Source organism: Alosa sapidissima, chromosome 1, assembly GCF_018492685.1.
Source record: "Alosa sapidissima isolate fAloSap1 chromosome 1, fAloSap1.pri, whole genome shotgun sequence".
Lineage (NCBI taxonomy): Eukaryota > Metazoa > Chordata > Actinopteri > Clupeiformes > Clupeidae > Alosa > Alosa sapidissima.
Window position 1 is genome coordinate 17,145,114 of NC_055957.1, and position 17,952 is coordinate 17,163,065.

General features: G+C 43.9%; 1 protein-coding gene across 4 annotated transcripts; it reads left to right on the forward strand.

Annotated features, from left to right (window-relative positions):
- The first annotated feature begins 1,278 nt into the window (after window positions 1-1,278).
- LOC121724334 (SH2 domain-containing adapter protein D-like) lies at window positions 1,279-12,714 on the forward strand. 4 transcript variants are annotated; one of them, XM_042110832.1, is made up of 8 exons: window positions 1,279-1,349; window positions 2,428-2,496; window positions 2,918-3,281; window positions 5,278-5,428; window positions 8,136-8,318; window positions 8,428-8,581; window positions 8,691-8,810; window positions 10,795-12,714. In XM_042110832.1, the coding sequence occupies exons 3-8, from the start codon at window positions 2,922-2,924 to the stop codon at window positions 10,979-10,981; spliced, it is 1,155 nt and encodes a 384-aa protein (XP_041966766.1). In that variant the 5' UTR covers window positions 1,279-1,349; window positions 2,428-2,496; window positions 2,918-2,921; the 3' UTR covers window positions 10,982-12,714. The 4 variants fall into 4 exon arrangements, with proteins under 4 accessions (XP_041966766.1, XP_041966744.1, XP_041966755.1 ...); XM_042110810.1 differs by lacking the exon at window positions 1,279-1,349 and adding an exon at window positions 1,493-1,602; XM_042110821.1 differs by lacking the exon at window positions 1,279-1,349 and adding an exon at window positions 1,576-1,654.
- Window positions 12,715-17,952: the final 5,238 nt, after the last annotated feature.

A 17,952-nucleotide genomic window follows, 5' to 3' on the forward strand; every position in this document is an offset into this window, starting at 1 on the left:
GTGTGTTCACTTCTGGCTCTTTCGCTATCAATTTGGTAACAGGTTATTTGCACCTTTCAGGGTATTCTTCATTGTTCCTCATCCAAACATACTACTGGCATGAACAAAACAGAATACTGAACCAAAAACATATTATGAGTGGCAATAGGTTTGGCAGTTCATTCTATGGAGCAACGGAACAAAACTAAAACTTTTTGGGCCTCCTGATATGTCTGGAGGATTAATACCCTGAAAGGTGCACCATGTTTAAAGCGAAGCATGGCCAGGTGATGCACTAGCCCTATTTTACTTTCCCTGGCACTGATAATCAGCTGCATATAAAGGGGTAGGTAGTCATTCAGTTATTTGAAAATCCTTGGAGAAAACATCATACTGTCCATAGAGACCAATAGAAATGTAAAGTGAGTAAACTTGAGTCTATTGTCCATTAGAAATGGACTGATATTTCTCAGGAATGATAGATAGATAGATAGATAGATAGATAGATACTTTATTGATCTCCAGGGGAAATTCAAGGTCTCAGCAGCAGCATACACAGCTGATGTCTGACTACCCATAAACACTGGATTTTAACAGTGAAAAGTGTGCTTTTATCAGTGCAAGACACTTTTTGTGAAGGGTGCCAGGACTTTTGACAGTGTCAGTTTGACATTCACTTCCTCTAGCATTTTGGTTATATTTTGTGTTGAATTTGGGGAAAACAATTGTTGTTTCAGTTGTGTAGAGCTAAAAATGGTCCTGGTTTGTTTTCTCAAAAAAGCTTTAAAAGTGTGTTTTGCTTAAAAACAATAATACTTTTGTCAGTGACTGTATATGTAGTTTTATGTTTTTGGTGGGCCCTGTATTTTGTATGTATTTATGTCTATTTATGAATTATGCTCTCTCTGCATAACAAATCGCCCCTTGGTGATAATAAAGAATTGAACCTTGAACATGTGTTTGTCTAAGACTAAGTCCTTAGTTCACTATCCGTGACATATAGCTACAAATGCCTAAATAGAATCAGACAGACTCGTTTCGTAGCCTATACTATACAGTGACAATCGCTGTCATGCTGAATAACAAGCTTGACAGTGTGACCTATTTACTATCAAATAAACGACTCTTTAGAGTCCGGTGGGGATGGGTAACACGATATTAATGTAATTAAATTTAGTTTATAAGTGAAAGTTTAAAATGAAATAGGTCCACAACACCAATATCGGCCTGCTTGCATTATATCAGAAGACATTGTTCTAGTTCTTGGTTGGTTCCGCTGGCAAGCGATTGACTTAGAAATGTTACATCATGGAACTGTAACAACAACCATGCATACACTGGATCGTCGTGGTGTATCGCTCGCGCGCATGGTATGAAACCAATTTGAATGTGCCACGGGGGTTTTATGCTTTTATACTAAATATTTAACTGAACTGTACATGAGCTTGGTTGATCAGCTCATATGCGACGTTTTAACCCGCTCTCTGCCGGCTCGGTTTAACGTCGGTGTGTGGGATTGCAGTCAGTCAGCAGCTAGTCGGTATTCTCACAGAAGCGCGCCGGGGTATCATAGTGCACACACACTGGAGTTTACTATCGAAAGAAGTTGACTGACAACAAGCCGTGAGTTTTGTGGTCCATTGCAGTAACGTAAACGCATGCCTTAATTGATCAGGTAGGAGGTAGATCGCTTTAATCGGTCGCCGCTGCTGTGATTTAAAAATGATAGAATCTAACTAAACGGAATGTCAGCTAGCTCATCGTTATTAGCAATCTGGTGCTATAACCTATAACGTTAGTCCTATGGCTAGCTGGGCAGATTTGCATACAAGGAAACAGTTATACTTTCGTGAGGGAGCTATGGTTTGTTCATCACATAATCGTATATTAACAGTATATCATGAACATGACGTGCGTTCGGATTGGCATGTAATATCGAACACATAACTTTCCCTGGATAGATGAGGTAGCCTAAACGTTAATGCTAGCTAGCCCTGGTGAGTAACCATTAACGTTAACGTTACTCCTAGCTAGCACTGAAACGTTAGTTGGGCAGCCTTTCATCATCGATTACTATTGATAGTAAATAACTGCTAATACTCAACTTGTTTGCTCCGATACGCTGCTTGGGTCCTACCAGAAACGTTAAAAGCTTGCTGCTACTAATTTAGTCACTACCAAGTAGCTAGCGTTATACGTTAGCAGAACGACCAGCTATGAGCTTTATCGACTAATGTCTAGAAATCGATTGTGAAATCACATTCCCATGTGCCCAAAATATGGAATCTTTCACACTGTTGAACTTGAAATCTTTACACTAGATACAACTGATGAACTCACTTTAGTGCAACTTGTTTGGTTGTGTAGTTTTTAACTTTTTATAGGGGCGTGTGTTTGGGAGGCGTCGCCTGTTTCTGGAAGTAAGTGAAAGTTTATTGTTCTCTCTAGGTTCCCCTATGATTCACCCGCTATTGTTCTGTCGAGGCGTCCATGCGTGAGTCCTTCTGAGAGAGAGAGGTACGTTCTTCTTATTATTTATGCTTTTAGACAATTCTTAATGGTATATTGAAAAGTGCAAAAGTTAAATGGTGTGTGTGTGTGTGTGTGCGTGCGCGTGTGTTCAAAATCCCTTTGCCTTTAACCATTATGGGCCTCGTTTAGTTGTCACTTACTTAGTGACTTACTGATAATGACAAATTGTAAGTTCTAAATTGACTAAAACAAAGAATGATCTGAAACAAATGGCAGCGCATTGGACTGTAATTATCTTGGTGGTCTTGAATAGTGGTCTGTTATATCGACATTGAAGACACTATATGATGCATGACTTGTGTGTATGTAGTCTGTATCATCACTTTTGCTGTAAGTTAGATGATTAATAGAACAGATACATTTTGGGAGACATAGTAACACCCCCCACCCCCGTTCTCTCTGTCAGACCCATGGCAAAGTGGCTGAGGGACTACCTGAATTTTGGCAGTCGGCGCGGACCCCCCCAGCCCCCAACGCCAGACTACACAGAGAGTGAGATCCTGCGGGCGTACCGCGCGCAGAAAGCGCTGGACTTTGAGGACCCGTACGAGTGCACTGAGCGGCAGCGGGACTCCCCCGGCAGCGGTAGTGACGACAGCGAAGGCTTCGAGGCGTTCGGCGCGGTGCTGCCCAACGGGCTTCAGGTGAAGGTGGTGTCGCCCAAACACCGCCTCATCAAGGTGGACTCGCAGGAGTTTGGACGCTGCGCCCCTATCCTCACATCCAACTTCAGCAGCACACTTGCCTTTCAGGAACCCCCATCTCCTCCGGTAAACACACACACACACACACTGACTTCAGACTTTACTGACTTCTCTATCGGAACCCCCATCTTGTCGTGTAAGCAGCCAGACACAGACACAGAGACACACACCACTCTTAATTTGTAGGAGTCCTAACTTACAAACAATGAGAAATACGCACATATCAGTTTTCGTTTACGCTCGGTATGAGCTGTGCGGCCAGTGCGAGGTATGAGTTTGTCACGCGGAAAACATGAAGCGTGTGAGATATTTCAAACAGTTCGTTTGAAGAGATTGTTAAGAAGTAGTCACCCAGAAACATCCTTGATGCCATGCGTGCTTTGCACGGCAGTCATTTCCTGTGGAAAGCATTGCCCATTGTGGCTGTGTTACTTCTGAGGAGGACCTCGCTTCCCTTAAGTCACCCTAAGTACCCTTTAGAGTACAGCAGCATATTGTTTTGATAGCTGTAAGGGTGTGTTTATTTTTAGGGTCTCTTTCTATGCTCAGGTTGTGTGCTTTGGATGGATGAGCGCTTTTAATTTAGCTCTGCTGTAGTTACTCTCTACAACATCTGTGGTGAAAAGGTTTGGGTGATTACCCTGCTGTGGTGCTGGTCTGTAGTCCAGTCGCAGTGTGCAGGGCAGGCACGGTGCATTACTAAGTAATCACCCTGTCAGGGATGATGAAATATTCAGTTAGGGAGATAGACTGTGCTCTGACTCGTTACGCCAAATTAGAATGCATAATCCACGGGAGAGACTCGCAGGCAGACAGATGTGAGCATGTGCGTACACACACACACACACACACACACACATACACACACAAAACTGTTTATACCTTGCAACTGCAATAATAATTTCTCCCTCATCAAATGATTTTATTATGCAAAAGTTTAAAAGGCTGTGGAACATTAGGCATTGTATTTTTTTGTTTTTCACCGCATTAACACATCACATCATGTTTACCCGAGCCACTGGTTCAGAGGTGATTAGAGCTCTTTACTCTCTGGATACACATACACACACACACACACACACACACACACACACACACACACACACACATACACACACATACACACACACCTTCTCTCTCCACCAGCAGCAGAGGCTCATGACTCGCATGAGGGACTGTTATTAGGACTCCGCTGAAGCTGCACTCTCTGCCGCGTGCACATCTGATCAGGGGATCTCCCCTGCTCTGTCTCTGTCTCTGTAGCTGCCTTCAGATATAATCTCCGGAGTATATGCCGAGCTTTGTCAAACCGTGGTCTGACCCTTTGGGTGATTCAGATATGATGCTAACATGCTGACATTATACGGTCATATGTGTGAACGACACCGACGCACATAGAACCTCTGTGAGGTTGAACAGGTTGAACATGATTGATCGCGTGCGTGCGTGCGTGCGTGCAAAAACCAGCTCTGAGTTTGCTATCGGCTACAATTTCTTTCCGTGGAAACTCATGAAATACATTGACACAACAACGATACACAAATGTTTGTTTTGACTGCACAAACATGCACAAACGATTCCAACTATTTTTGTGTTATTTTAGGTGTTAATGGGATGCTGAGGCAATCCCTCCCCAAGCAAATAACATTAAACAACTTGCCCAAACGCCAACTTTGACTACACAAATGAACACAAACAATTTCAACTATTTTGGAGTTCTGAATGACTTCAGTTAACTAGCAAAGTTAATGTTTAATTTCTTTTTGATGAATAAATCAAAATGCTTATTATCATATTGGGTGCCATATTTTTGTCATGTTGGTTGAATGGCAGCATTTGCAAATGCTCATGTGAAACGTGATTATTAATGTGACATGATGAAAGTTGTACTGTAAGGGAGAGTAGAGAGGCTGAGTTTTGCCAGTGTTGAGTAGTTCTATGTCTCAACTGTGACATTAATTCTGTGTAAAACAAATGAGGTTCGTCGACTAATTGATCATTTGTCTTCGTATCTGCACCCCCCCCCCCCCCCCAAAAAAAAACACACACACACACACCTCAGGTGGTCCCATCAGCTCCTGCGGTGGGGGACACAGATTACTCAGACCCGTTTGACGCCAGACCAGACCCCCGGGCCCGACCTGTCCAGGAGGTTCCGCCAGTTGAGTGTGGCAGCTACATGGAACCCTTCGAGGCCCAGAGGGTTATCACAGGTCAGTGTTCTAATCTCTCTTGGTGTTTGCATATTCTGTAAAACACACTCCACCTGGGGGTATTCCAAGTACATGGTTTAGTGACAAACCTGGGTAAATTAACTCAGAGTAAGTGGTAAACCTCCTAATAGAAGAGCTGTATGGCTTCATTCTCCAAACAAAACAATGGCATAGGGCTATTGTTGTAGGAGGTTTACCACTTACTCTGTGTTAACTTACCCAGGTTTGTCACTAAACCACGTACTTGGAATACCCCCCAGCTCTCGTTACGTTACAAAAAGAACAACATGCATATCCAGCTCTGCTCTATTCTGCTCACAAGAAAACTCAATAAATGCATGTGATAAATGCATACTGTGATAAATGCATGCATGTCACCAACATGTCTTAAACCAGCACGGCTGGAATGTGGGTGTCGTAATCTGTTGAAGGATAAATGTTTTGCATTTACTGTTGATGCCCTTGAGGTTAGTGTGGGTTTTATGCAAGACAGCCACCTCTATCTGTGTGTAATGTGATTAAAGACGTAATGAATTTTAACTACAGCTTGTGGCCTAGAATATAGGTAGTGCATACCCTCGCATGTAATCACTCACACTAATGCAAAGCATACTTACACACACACACACACACACACACCTGCGCGCGCACACATATTCACACTCACTCACACTCCCTCAACTATACACTTTCACACACACACACACACACACACACAAACACAGTGAGATTTGACAGCGCAGGAGTGAAGGCTGTGGCTGGGTGCGGGATTAAGGGGGATTACTGGGGCTCTGTGAGGAGAGTCCGTCTTCTGAGGAGATTACGCTCTCTATCTCCTTAATGCAATTTGCCAAATGGCATCCACAGGAGCTCAGGGTTCCGCTACTGCCAGTGGGTCTGTGGCATGCTCCCTCAGGCTTCTGCTACTGCCAGTGGGTCTGTGGCATGCTCCCTCAGGGTTCCGCTCCCTCAGGGTTCCGCTCCCTCAGGGTTCCGCTACTGCCAGTGGGTCTGTGGCATGCTCCCTCAGGGTTCCGCTACTGCCAGTGGGTCTGTGGCATGCTCCCTCAGGGTTCTGCTACTGCCAGTGGGTCTGTGGCATGCTCCCTCAGGGTTCCGCTCCCTCAGGGTTCTGCTACTGCCAGTGGGTCTGTGGCATGCTCCCTCAGGGTTCCGCTCCCTCAGGGTTCTGCTACTGCCAGTGGGTCTGTGGCATGCTCCCTCAGGGTTCCACTCCCTCAGGGTTCTGCTACTGCCAGTGGGTCTGTGGCATGCTCCCTCAGGGTTCCTCATCCACCTTTTTAATCTTGTATCTGTTCATACCTACTCTGTATGTGTGTGCCTGTGTGCTTGGTTGTGCTTGTGTGCTATGCTCTCTACTTTAAAATGGCACGGTATTGATTTGTATCAGTTTGACATTACAGACTGTCCGCACTGGCCTTTGTTATTGACCAGGCTGTCTCCTCGGAAACGCACGGTCCCTGTGGACGCATAACACTGTGGGTGCATAACACACGCTGGACCCTGTCCAGTGAAGCATAGTGCCAGGAGCACACAAGGAAACAGTTGTGTATTTGTGTGGATCCACACAACCACACAAATTGTGTGTATTTGTGTGGTTGCATGCATGTGTGGTTGTGTGTGTTTGTTTTTTTGCTGCACATGGATGCGCTGATAGCATTGTGTGTGTGTGTGTCATAGTCAGGGCTCTACACTAACATTTTTTTTTCAGGAGCACTTGTGCGCCCAAGTTAAAAAATTTAGGAGCACAGACAAAAATGTGGGCGCACAGTCAGTTCTGTACTTAACTTACACATAATCTAACATTATACTGCAGCTAACAGTTAAACATGCCAGTGCACCAATTGCGAATATTAAGAATGACTGACAACATTTAGGCTACAGGAAACAGGATTTTAAAGATCAGTGCCTACTTTATTTTCAGTCTGTTCTATTTTCCTACATTTTGTTAATGTAAAATAATATAATACATTGCCATATTTGCATTTAGCCTGTATATCAAGTATCCTGCCAAATGTAGGCTAATTTATTTATTTGTGAAAGCTAAACCAAATATGCCCATGGTGACCTATCTGACTGCATACTGCCTAATACTACTACTACTACTACTAAAACAGTCCATTTTCTCTTCCACAAAAAAAAATATTTTGCATATTGCAGCCAATACGTCAACTGGGCTAAAAGGCATGTTAGGTTACCTTTCCTTCTCTCACTGCATTCTCAGAATCTCCTCCTGTTCCTCCTATATCCAATGAATTCGGTGGATAGAAGAACTAATTTCTTCAATCCTTGCATCTTGGCTGGCTAGTCTAACTTTCCACTTTTTCTGCGCGCTCTTGGATTTGATAGAAGCGACTACTAGCGAGTCACAACGCGAAACTGCTAACGTTGATGGGAGGTGTAGTTTTTATGCTGCATTCGCAACGTGATTCTATGGTTTGCACCAGTAATGTTTCTCGATATTGCGGTGTATTTTGTAGACAAACATTGACATGGTTAGAAGTCATTCACACCAGTGCGCCTAAATATTTTTTTGCACTCGCACGGCATCATTTTTACTCGCATGAGTGAGTGAAATGGGCGCACTGTAGAGCCCTGGTCATAGTCATAGAATTGTTAGGAGTGTGTGCTTAGTAATGTGGAGTTATTTATGTTTATATGTTAAAGTGTGTGTGTGTGTGTGCAGAGCTGCAGCAGGGTCAGCTGCTCTATGACAGCCCGTATGAAGAGCGAAGTGGCCGTCGGCTTGGGGCGGAGTCTGAAGAGGAGGAGCGTGAGAGCCGCCTCCCACAGGATGACGAGCGGCCCGCGGACGAGTACGACCAGCCCTGGGAGTGGAAGAAGGACAACATCTCAAAAGCTCTGGCAGGTGTGTGTGTGTGTGTGTGTCTGTGTGTGTCTGTGTCTGTGTCTGTGTCTGTGTCTGTCTGTGTGTGTGAGTGAGTGTGTGACGTGTCTTTCTCTCTCCCTGTGTGCAGCGGTGCAGTTTGAGGGCAGTGAGTGGGAGGACCAGGGACGTGCCCAACGCTGCAGCCCCACCACCAGTGGCAGTGCCAGCCTGCGCCACCCGTCCGACCCGCTCAACATGCTGGGGGAGAGGGTCGACCCTCATCTGTCTCTGGAGAAGCAAGTGTAAGCCTCAGAGAGTGTGCGTGCGTCTGAGTGAGAGAAAGGTTCATGTTAATTTATTATTTGTGTGATGCAGTCCACATTAATGTGTGTGTGCGTGTGTGTGTGTTAGCTGGTACCATGGAGCTTTGACTCGCTCCGAGGCAGAGTCCCTGCTGACACTGTGTAAGGAGTGCAGTTACCTGGTGAGGAACAGCCAGACCAGTCGGACAGATTACTCACTCTCCATCAGGTACACCTCTCCCTCTCTCCCTCTCTCTCTCTCTCTCTCTCTCTCTCTCTCTCTCTCCTTCCTTAAACAGACTACTCACTCCATCTCTCTTTTTATCTTTCTTTCTTTCTTTCTTTCTTTCACATTTCAGTTTTCCCTACATCCACACAGCATCTGTAGATCATCACACATCACGATACGCATGCACGCACGCACACTTCAAGACTCTTGCTCAAGACTGTCACGCACTCTCAGACATGAGTGCCAGCACACACACCAAACATACTCATTCAAACTAACACACACACACGCACATTCACAATGTTTTCTTTCCTTACCACCTGTATGGTCAGAATAACACAAACAGCACGCACACACACACACCCCCCCCAGTGCTCTCAATCCTCTCTGTCTGAATGGTCATGCGCCCTTGGGCCCTCTGTGTGTTGTGCAAACCAGGGCAGACGGCCCCATTCTCTCCCACGCACATTCCGCTCCTACATCTGTGTGCCTCAGTCTCTCTCACGACAAACACACATGAACAGTAGCACGGCACAGTCTGACATGCTAACATGATGGCAAAGAACACAACACAAAGTCTGACATGCTAACACGATGGCAAAGAACATAACACAAAGTCTGCTGTGATCATCAATAAATGAAAGTTGGCATCTGGATCTTCTAACTAAAAATATATTTCTCAAATAGATTTATTGTAAAACAAAAGACAAAAAGTGTGAACTTATTTTTATCACTTTGTATTCTACTGCATCCTCTTTTCTCTTTCTCTCCCCATCATCCCTCTCTTTCCCTCCTTTTTCCTCTATCCTTTCATCTTCTTTCTCTCTTTCACTCCCTCTGTCTTTCTCTTCATCTCCTTCATCCCTCTCTTCCTCCTCACCCTCTTCTCCTTCACCTTCTGTTTCTCCCCCTCCTCCCCCCTATCCTCGCTCAGATGGTTCTTCCGGCTCACTGCTCCCCTGCATAATCACACACCCACACACACACAGTACAACATACACACACATACACAGGGCTCATCCCAGAGAGGGGCTTTTCCAGAACATTCTTTCTTCTCCTCGCCCTGTTGTTTGTCTCTCTCTCTGTCTGTCTTTTGTGTTTTCTGAATGGTCTCCCACTCCCATACACAATCACACACACAGCTCTGGCACTCACTCACAAAACAGCATCTCAGTCTTTGTGTGAGCTGACAGCCGGTGTTTATGGGACTGTTACTGCAGGGCTAGTGGTTCTCTGGTTACTGGTTTATGCTGCTTTGTGATGTTCAGGCTCTCTTTCCGTAGGGATAGTTTCTCTCTCCGTCACTCTGTGATGTTCAGGCTCTGTTTCAGTAGGGATAGTTTCTCTCTCTGTAATCCGTAACTCCATGTAGGATGGTCAAACTAATATTTAAAATACTTCATAAATCCACTTTTACATTTTACATCTTTTCCAAAATTGCTCAAATAGGGCAAAAAAAAGAAGCAGCATGGCTTTTACTGATTCCTTTAATAAAAATCCCTGTTCATGTCCATTTGAGATTTGACTCCTCCCTTATAAAGTGGCTGTGAGTGCTAGGTGCCTCAGAAGATCTTGACTTTGCTCAGTAAGGTTGTATCTGATGTTGCCATGACGTCAGCAGTGTTACCCCAGGAACAGACACCTCAGAGTGCATGAAGTCCATAGTGTGCTCTAAAACGCTTTTTTCCAAACTTAACTCTGCCTTCCACTCTACTACTCTACTAAATCTCACTCCTGAGATCTTTGTTGTGTGCGTGCGTGCTACGAACAACATGGTACACAAAGCATAACACAGCAGCCCCCCAAGCCCCCACACCCCCATCAGAAAGCAGTACAGCAGCAAGAACACAGCAACACATACAATAACACAGATTAGCAATGAAGACAAACAAGAAAACAAATGAAATACTAAAATATGCAGAAATAATAATAAAGAAAAGAAGAGCTGGTGTGATATTTTATCCCGTGTCTTGTGTCTCTGCAGGAGCTGCCATGGCTTCATGCATATGAAGTTCTCTCTGTCCAGGGAAGGCAAGTACGTCCTGGGGGAGAACAGCCCCCCGTTTGACACCATCCCCGAGGTCATCTACTTCTACACCACCCACAAGCTGCCCATCCGTGGGGCTGAACACCTCTCCCTGCTCTTCCCCGTGGTGGTGCAGACACTGTGAGGAGGCCCACCGCTACAGACACACACACACACACACACACACACCCTGCTGGAGTCTTGCCATGGCAACCACACAACACAGAGGTATCTCCATGTCGACGACCTCACATGGCAACAGCTTCACTCGCCCCCAGAGAAGTGCCTCCACAGCGATGACTCCACACACCCCAGAGTGTGTCAGTCACCAAGAGTATGTCAGTCACCAAGCAAGCATCACAGTCTCTGTCACAGACTCCATGTATGAATACCTGGACCCCCTGCACTCTCAGTGTTGGGGAGGGTGTAGTAACTCTTAGACTGTGCCCACACAAGCTCTGCTCTCCCAGCATACGGGATAGCTTAAAGTTTAATTCAATTACGTCAGGATCCCTCAACAGTTTACATAATTGTGTGGGTTTTCTTGGGATCTTCACTAGACTTTTTTGGAACATCTTTGATGATCACTACGACATCTGAAGACTTCTCTTCCTGCGCTCCTCAGTCACACTGCTCCCTCAGACACTGGAAGCTCTTGGTCAGCCCATAGTGCTGATGGGAAATCAGACATGCTTGGAGGGTCAAGCAAACCCAAATAGACTCCCTAAGATGGCTACCGCCAGGTGGCCTGCTACTAAATCTAGTATACCATCTTAATGAGGTAATGTATGGGGACTAACTCAGTGTTGTAATGGTCCCATCTTAATGAGGTATTGTATCGGGACTAACTCGGTGTTAATGTTAAGACTGGGGTATCACACGAGACCTTTGATCTCATTTTCAACTTTAAAAAAAACAACATTTTTTTAAGGGGAAACCTTTAAGGACTTTCACTTTCACGCTGAAGGGATGCTATGTGTTCTATTTTCTTTGTGACTGTTATGAGAAGTTACTCGTTACTGCAAACATGTCAGCATTCGTTCACAGGACCCCGTCTCTACCGAGACGATTTGCTAGACGCATCAGCGTTCGTTCACAGGACCCCGTCTCTACCGAGCGTTTGTTTGTTCGTTCGTTCACGAGAGATGCCCTGCCCTGTTCTGGCACTGCACTGGCCTGCCGCTGGCACTGGGGTCTAATGCCTACTAGAGCAGGCACTGATGATGCCCCCTCAGATCCAGAGCGGGTACTGATGATGCCCACTACAGCGGGTGTTGATGCCCTCACAGCCACAGGAAGGGTACACTGGTACCCACTTAGACAGAGCGGACAGCCTGAAGATGGAGGGAGCCCTTTGCCCTGTCTGTCTGTCCGTCCGTCCACCGGCTCCTCTGCCGCCACAGTCATACACTGGTTTCTTTTTTAAGCAATACTGCACTCTTGCTGCCCTGCACCCGGCCCATAAACACACACACACACACACCCTCATCCTTACATGACTAGTTTCAATCAATGCTTCTCTCATCGGCAACATTAACCTGTATGTTTAACAAAAGTGTTATTGGGGTGGTAGTAAATCCTTTATTAGAAACAGAGTATTTCGGAAACATATTCCAGCAGCTAGCTCCTAGAACACCCTCAGTGCACTTAGTATCCTAGCCTCCAACACACACACCTAGCGTTCATGGGCTTCGGAAAACCCTTTTTCCCAGTGAAAACATCATCATTCCGCTTCAGTCACATCACGTAATGTGTAAGTCAGAGGTCAGAAACTGGGGCTAGATTTTGCTAACAGAGTTGCCCAGTTAGGGGCTCGTCGTCACTTTTGTCGTCATGTTGTAGTTTGTTTGTAGTTCATGTGGCCTTTCATGTCCAACAGTTTTAATGTGAACTTGGGAATTTGCCGTTTTTGTCACTTAAAAGCTGCATATCTTTCTTTCACAAGCATCTTACACTACTATATTTTAAGCAAATACAGTTGTTTATTTAGGATTAGTGAGTGTATGTTTTAACCTTTGTTGTGGCATCCGTGTTTGTCACACATTCCGACGGCAAAGCACATGAACACTTGCACGGGGGCAGTCCTTGTCATTCCGAAGTGCCATGAATGCACCAACACCACACAGAAACAGAGAAGAGAGTCAGGAGCAGTGAGGGACCACAATGAGGAACCCCAGGAATGGAAGAGAGGGTTGCTATTGGTGGGCTGTGGAGATGGTGGGGTATCTCTCCAACCAATAGCCTTCCAGCAGCTACCACCCTATACAACCAGACATGTCCTGAGGTTCATATAGTCCGAGCATCTGCTCTGTGCGTGGTGGCCCTTCACAACATTACTCTTCTCTTAAAGGTGCTTGCACTCTGCCCCAACAAACACCAACATTTGGGTCGGTGTGTACCGACAGTTAGCATTTGGTGTTTGTTGGCTGGGGTTATTATTATAGTTTATCGTTTGCAGTGTAGGAGGATGGCAGGGACAGGCCACTCAAATGGCCGAATATGCGTAATTACATGCCCATTGCCACAATTGTGACACATTTCCGGTGAAGTACTTCCATACATAGGAATGTCTAGCCGGTTAGACTTTATCCATTTTGTCCTTGACTAGTGATTTCGAGTCGACTAGTTGATGAAACCCCTAATCCTGGTGAGCTGTTTAATGATGAGTGCACTACAGCTGTGAAATCTTAAAAATACACCACTTGGTATTTCTGCCACTTGTAACACAGGAAAGCACACTGAAATGAAGTCAAATAGAACACTGGATACTACCAGGTCCCTGCATAACAACCATAGATTGTATAAAATAGATAACACTGTCTGGGGGACCATTAAAGGGGATGTGTAGGGGTTTTTGTTTGTTTTTAAGTTTAAAACATTACTTAAACCGTGCCGTCATGAACATAATGGTATGTTCAATATAACTCGAATCCTTCCGAATTCTACACATAGCTCCTTGAAAGCAGGCTGTCATGTCGCAGTGTGCTAGCTTCTTGAACAGTGGAGCGCAGCGGTGCCGTTGTCGTATTGTACGTGAATGTCCCTTAAGGTCGTTTGCAGTAAGGAAGGACGTGCTGCAGGCTCGGAGGAGTCACGACATCTTCGTGACAAAACAGGAACTTAAAGGCAACATTCCAGCCCATATAACTTGCCTTGACCAGGGACTACAAAGCAATCATAGTTGCTAAACTATGGCAGACAGAATCACACTGTGGTAACAAATCTGATGCAAGAGATATGTCAAACCTTATGGGTTCAAATACTGTTCATGATTGAGCAACCTTCTGAAGGACGTTCGTACAGGGTTACAATAATCAGTCTTTGATGTAGAATACAGGGTATTGTGAGCTAGAGCAAGTCTTCCATGCGTCCTGGCTCTCTGCTTTGGGGACAAGTCCAATATTTTAATTCATTTGTGATGTCAGTGTTATCATTTGCCAAATATTCCACCTTTTCACCTTCAAAACTCCTGCGGTCTTAATGCCTTTCGATTTCTACACACAGTTGCGTTCCGTCAACGCATGCCAGTGGGTGTTCCCGACGGTAGCTATGCAAATGACTTGAAGTATAACCATGAGCGGATTATGAGCTTTCGGGCCCCTGGGCCCAGATGTATTGAGGGCCCCCCACTAATTGTTATATATGTGGGAGGGGGGGTTTGGGGGTCCTCCCCCAGAAAAAAAACAATTTGTTTGATGTGATTTCCTGTATTCTGGTGCATTTTGGGGATGGCCAATGCTAAATTCAATCAGATTCATAGCCTACATCCTGAATTGTTGATACTGAGGCAATGATTCCATGCAAAGGCTTGGGCTTCAGGGCCCCCTGGGCCCGGTAGGCCCGTGCAGTAATCCATCCCTGAGTATAACCGTAATTTGATTGGTTGGTGCCGTCCGTCGATTGGCTTGATTGGCCGGTGCCGTCTGTCGGTGCAGCACCAGCTGAACTTCTCAACGCGAACTACGGGAGAAACGCGACGCAACGGACCCACAATTCAGTTCGGCAACGGATGACGTGAGCCCATGTAAAGTGAATGGGATGAGTCTCCAGCAACGCACGCAGCTGTGTGTAGGAGCCGTTAGACATTGGACATTTAAATATCTCAGTGTAGGCCTATAACTGTAGTTACTTAGTGCAGCTTAAACAGCGAGAAGATAGTTCAATTGGAATATTTAATAGTCTTGGCTAGTTAGGTGACGCTTGTGTCACTGAAATATTCATCTTTTAGGATGAGTGGGTTCCAAATGCTCCCATACTCTAGTCAGAAAACAGGAAATCACTGCGGCTGCCCTCTAGGGTTTTACATTGTTGTAAAGGCTTAAGGTGACATAACTGTTTGGACTTTCTTTTTGGATCAAATATTAAATTGTATTTAAAATGTCAAACTTTGACATGATCTTGGGAGAGTGTCAATCAATGTGCGTTGGCCTGGTTCTGCCAGTCTACATGTACTACTTTCTTTGAAGTATCAGAAGTATTACAATTTATTGATCAATATGTGAATATTAGTCCAAATTCTACCAAAGATGACCAGCTCTGCTTGCAGGCTGACCCTTTATCTCTGCACCCTCCTCAATAGCATCCACGTTGCCTCGAGTTCCTATAAAAGAGGTTCCTTTGTGATTATTTAAACTTCTCTCCTCAGCTCAGAAATTAGCTGTCCAGAACCGTTCTAGAGCCTCTTCTCTTATTAGTATTTCCAGACTAATCCCAGCAATTACACATCTGATCTAGACAGGTAGCAGCAGACTAGAGTAGAACTATTTCAGATATCTGACTTCGGAGTGGAACTATTTTTTTTTTACCAATCTGTCAATATGGCTCATACTACCTGAAAGTTTCACATTTGAAGACAATGAAGAGCATTATCTCTGAAAATAAAAAGGAAAATGAACTTGTATCTGGTGGTCTTTATTTGAGCTTATGGTTTCTCCATCCATAATTCTGAAAATTTCTTCTTTAATTTCCTGGGGGCGGGGGGTGTTCATGGGTTGTTCTAAAAGAATGTCTTAATTGGTTTGGTGTTTAGAATATTGCACATTCACTCCCTGAAGACTACACTGATGTATTTTAGCCTACAACTCTCAAGACACTTTCCACACACTCCATAGGCAATTAGCAAAAAAAAAAGTGTTGTAAGAATACAAATACGCAAACATTTTTCCCTCCTCCACAGATCTTTGCTTGGGAAAAATATCTGTCAAGGACACCTGACTAAATGGGTAAGGATTACACACAGGGCTAAAAGCTTCTCACACAAATTACATGTGAACTACAGTTTGTTCATTTTTTCCCTCCCTTATTTGAAGGGGCACCTTCAGCAAGACATGTAGAGTCATTCAGATAACTTTTAACTACTGGCTTCACTGTAGCGGTGTAAAATGACGATAATACTTAGTTCATGAGATCATAAGTCCAAATATTGCTGAAAAAAAGCATGCCTTTTGAGGCCTGTGTTTGGATGAACCCATAAACTACATTAAACATACAGCGATAGACAATATGCAATGTGTGGTTTCTACTGCCCCCTACAGTTATCTTTGTATATGGCACTTCTGTGGTGACTAAAAGAGTCTTTCCCATGTACTGTACTTACGTTTTTTTTTTTTTTTTTTTTTTTTTTCCCCCCCCCAATTGCTAAATCACTAAAACCCATTGGCTGAACAAAGTTCTAATTTGCCTGAACTCATTTAGCCAACTGTTCAGTCTGTTGTCAATACCTTAAACCATTTCATATGGTAAAACACAATTTGCAGATCTTTCAGCAAAACTCTAAACACATTCTCATTCTCAAAACACATTCTGCACTCTAAAGCACAGGTCATCCATACTGGTAAAAACAAGCAGCAACAATTAAATACAAATAGAGTAGACATGTCATTAATTAAACACAACCACTCAAAATTGATTTGGTTTCAAATGATGTGACAACAGGTTATTAAAAGTGGAAATGAGAAGGTCTGAGAAAGGATAGAAGAAACTATGTGAGGACGAGTGTGTATGCCAGGTCGGGGGAGTTTCTTCGTGTTCTATGCCCCTGGAAGGCGCTATGGTTAGGCATGGGTTAAGGTTAGGGTTAGGTTTAGGATAAGGTGCCTTTAAGTCGACGGAGCCAGCACTGCCTGGAAGACAACGTTGGAGGCATAAAACACCATCGAGTGGTGGGGTACGAGGAGGAAGAACAAAAAAAAAAAACATTTAAAGTGCAAAGCAAAGTTATAATTTCTGATAAATTTTGAGCTACTATGATAGAACTAGAAGATACTATATAGTTTTTGTTCATCAAAACCTATAATCAATACACAATGACTGAAAAATATGAAATTTGTTTTGATATTAAAAATGGACTTCTCCCTGAGAACTATATGGTTTGAACAATGTGTTTTCTATTTTTTGGTGTATTGTTTACTGATTGCTCAAAATCATAAACAAGGCGATCAAAATGATATACACTCATGCAGAGGTAAATCTGTTTTGAGGCTAAAGATGGATTTTGAGCACAGATAAAAACTGTTTTGAGACGAAAGTTAGATTTTGATTTAGAGGTTTTGTAAATCGTGCTTGAAGATGAGGTTTTGTGTTTACCGTTTTAAAAAAAATAGAGCAAAGTTTCAGAAATTGTATTTTAGCAATTGAAAAAAAAAAAAAAAAAAACTAATAATGAATGAATTCCTGTTATTTAGTCTTTAGGCCTATTAACCATCTTGATCTTGATCAATGGAAACTGAAAATTCACAACTGTTCAGTCCTCTAGCTAAATCAGTGCTAGGTCCAAACGTAACTTCATTTATGACCCATTTCATTTCAAAAACTAAACTTGCCAGCCCTGATAAAGAATCCATAGCAATTGGTAACTGCAGGCAAGTTGCATTGCAAATATTACCTCCCAGGAACAGAGAATGAGAACAGCCAATGAGAACAGCCTAACAGAGAGCTTAACAGTTGAAATTAGAAAATACGTATTTTTACTGAAAAAATTATTTGAAATACAAAACTAGTATTTTCATGATTAACAGTGGTCTCCCACCCCGAGCCTTTGTCATAACCATCCTCTCTGAACACCGTGCTGCAATTCTCAGTCCAAATCACCCTATGAAGGGAACTGCACAGTCTTCT

What these genes read in the sequence shown, in the direction of transcription:
- LOC121724334 (XM_042110832.1), top strand. Translation starts at nt 2,922, where the DNA reads ATGGCAAAGTGGCTGAGGGACTACCTGAATTTTGGCAGTCGGCGCGGA. An exon ending in CATCTCAAAAGCTCTGGCAG is followed by an intron (nt 8,319 to 8,427) that starts GTGTGTGTGTGT and finishes CCCTGTGTGCAG; the next exon opens with CGGTGCAGTTTGAGGGCAGT. An exon ending in CTGTCTCTGGAGAAGCAAGT is followed by an intron (nt 8,582 to 8,690) that starts GTAAGCCTCAGA and finishes TGTGTGTGTTAG; the next exon opens with CTGGTACCATGGAGCTTTGA.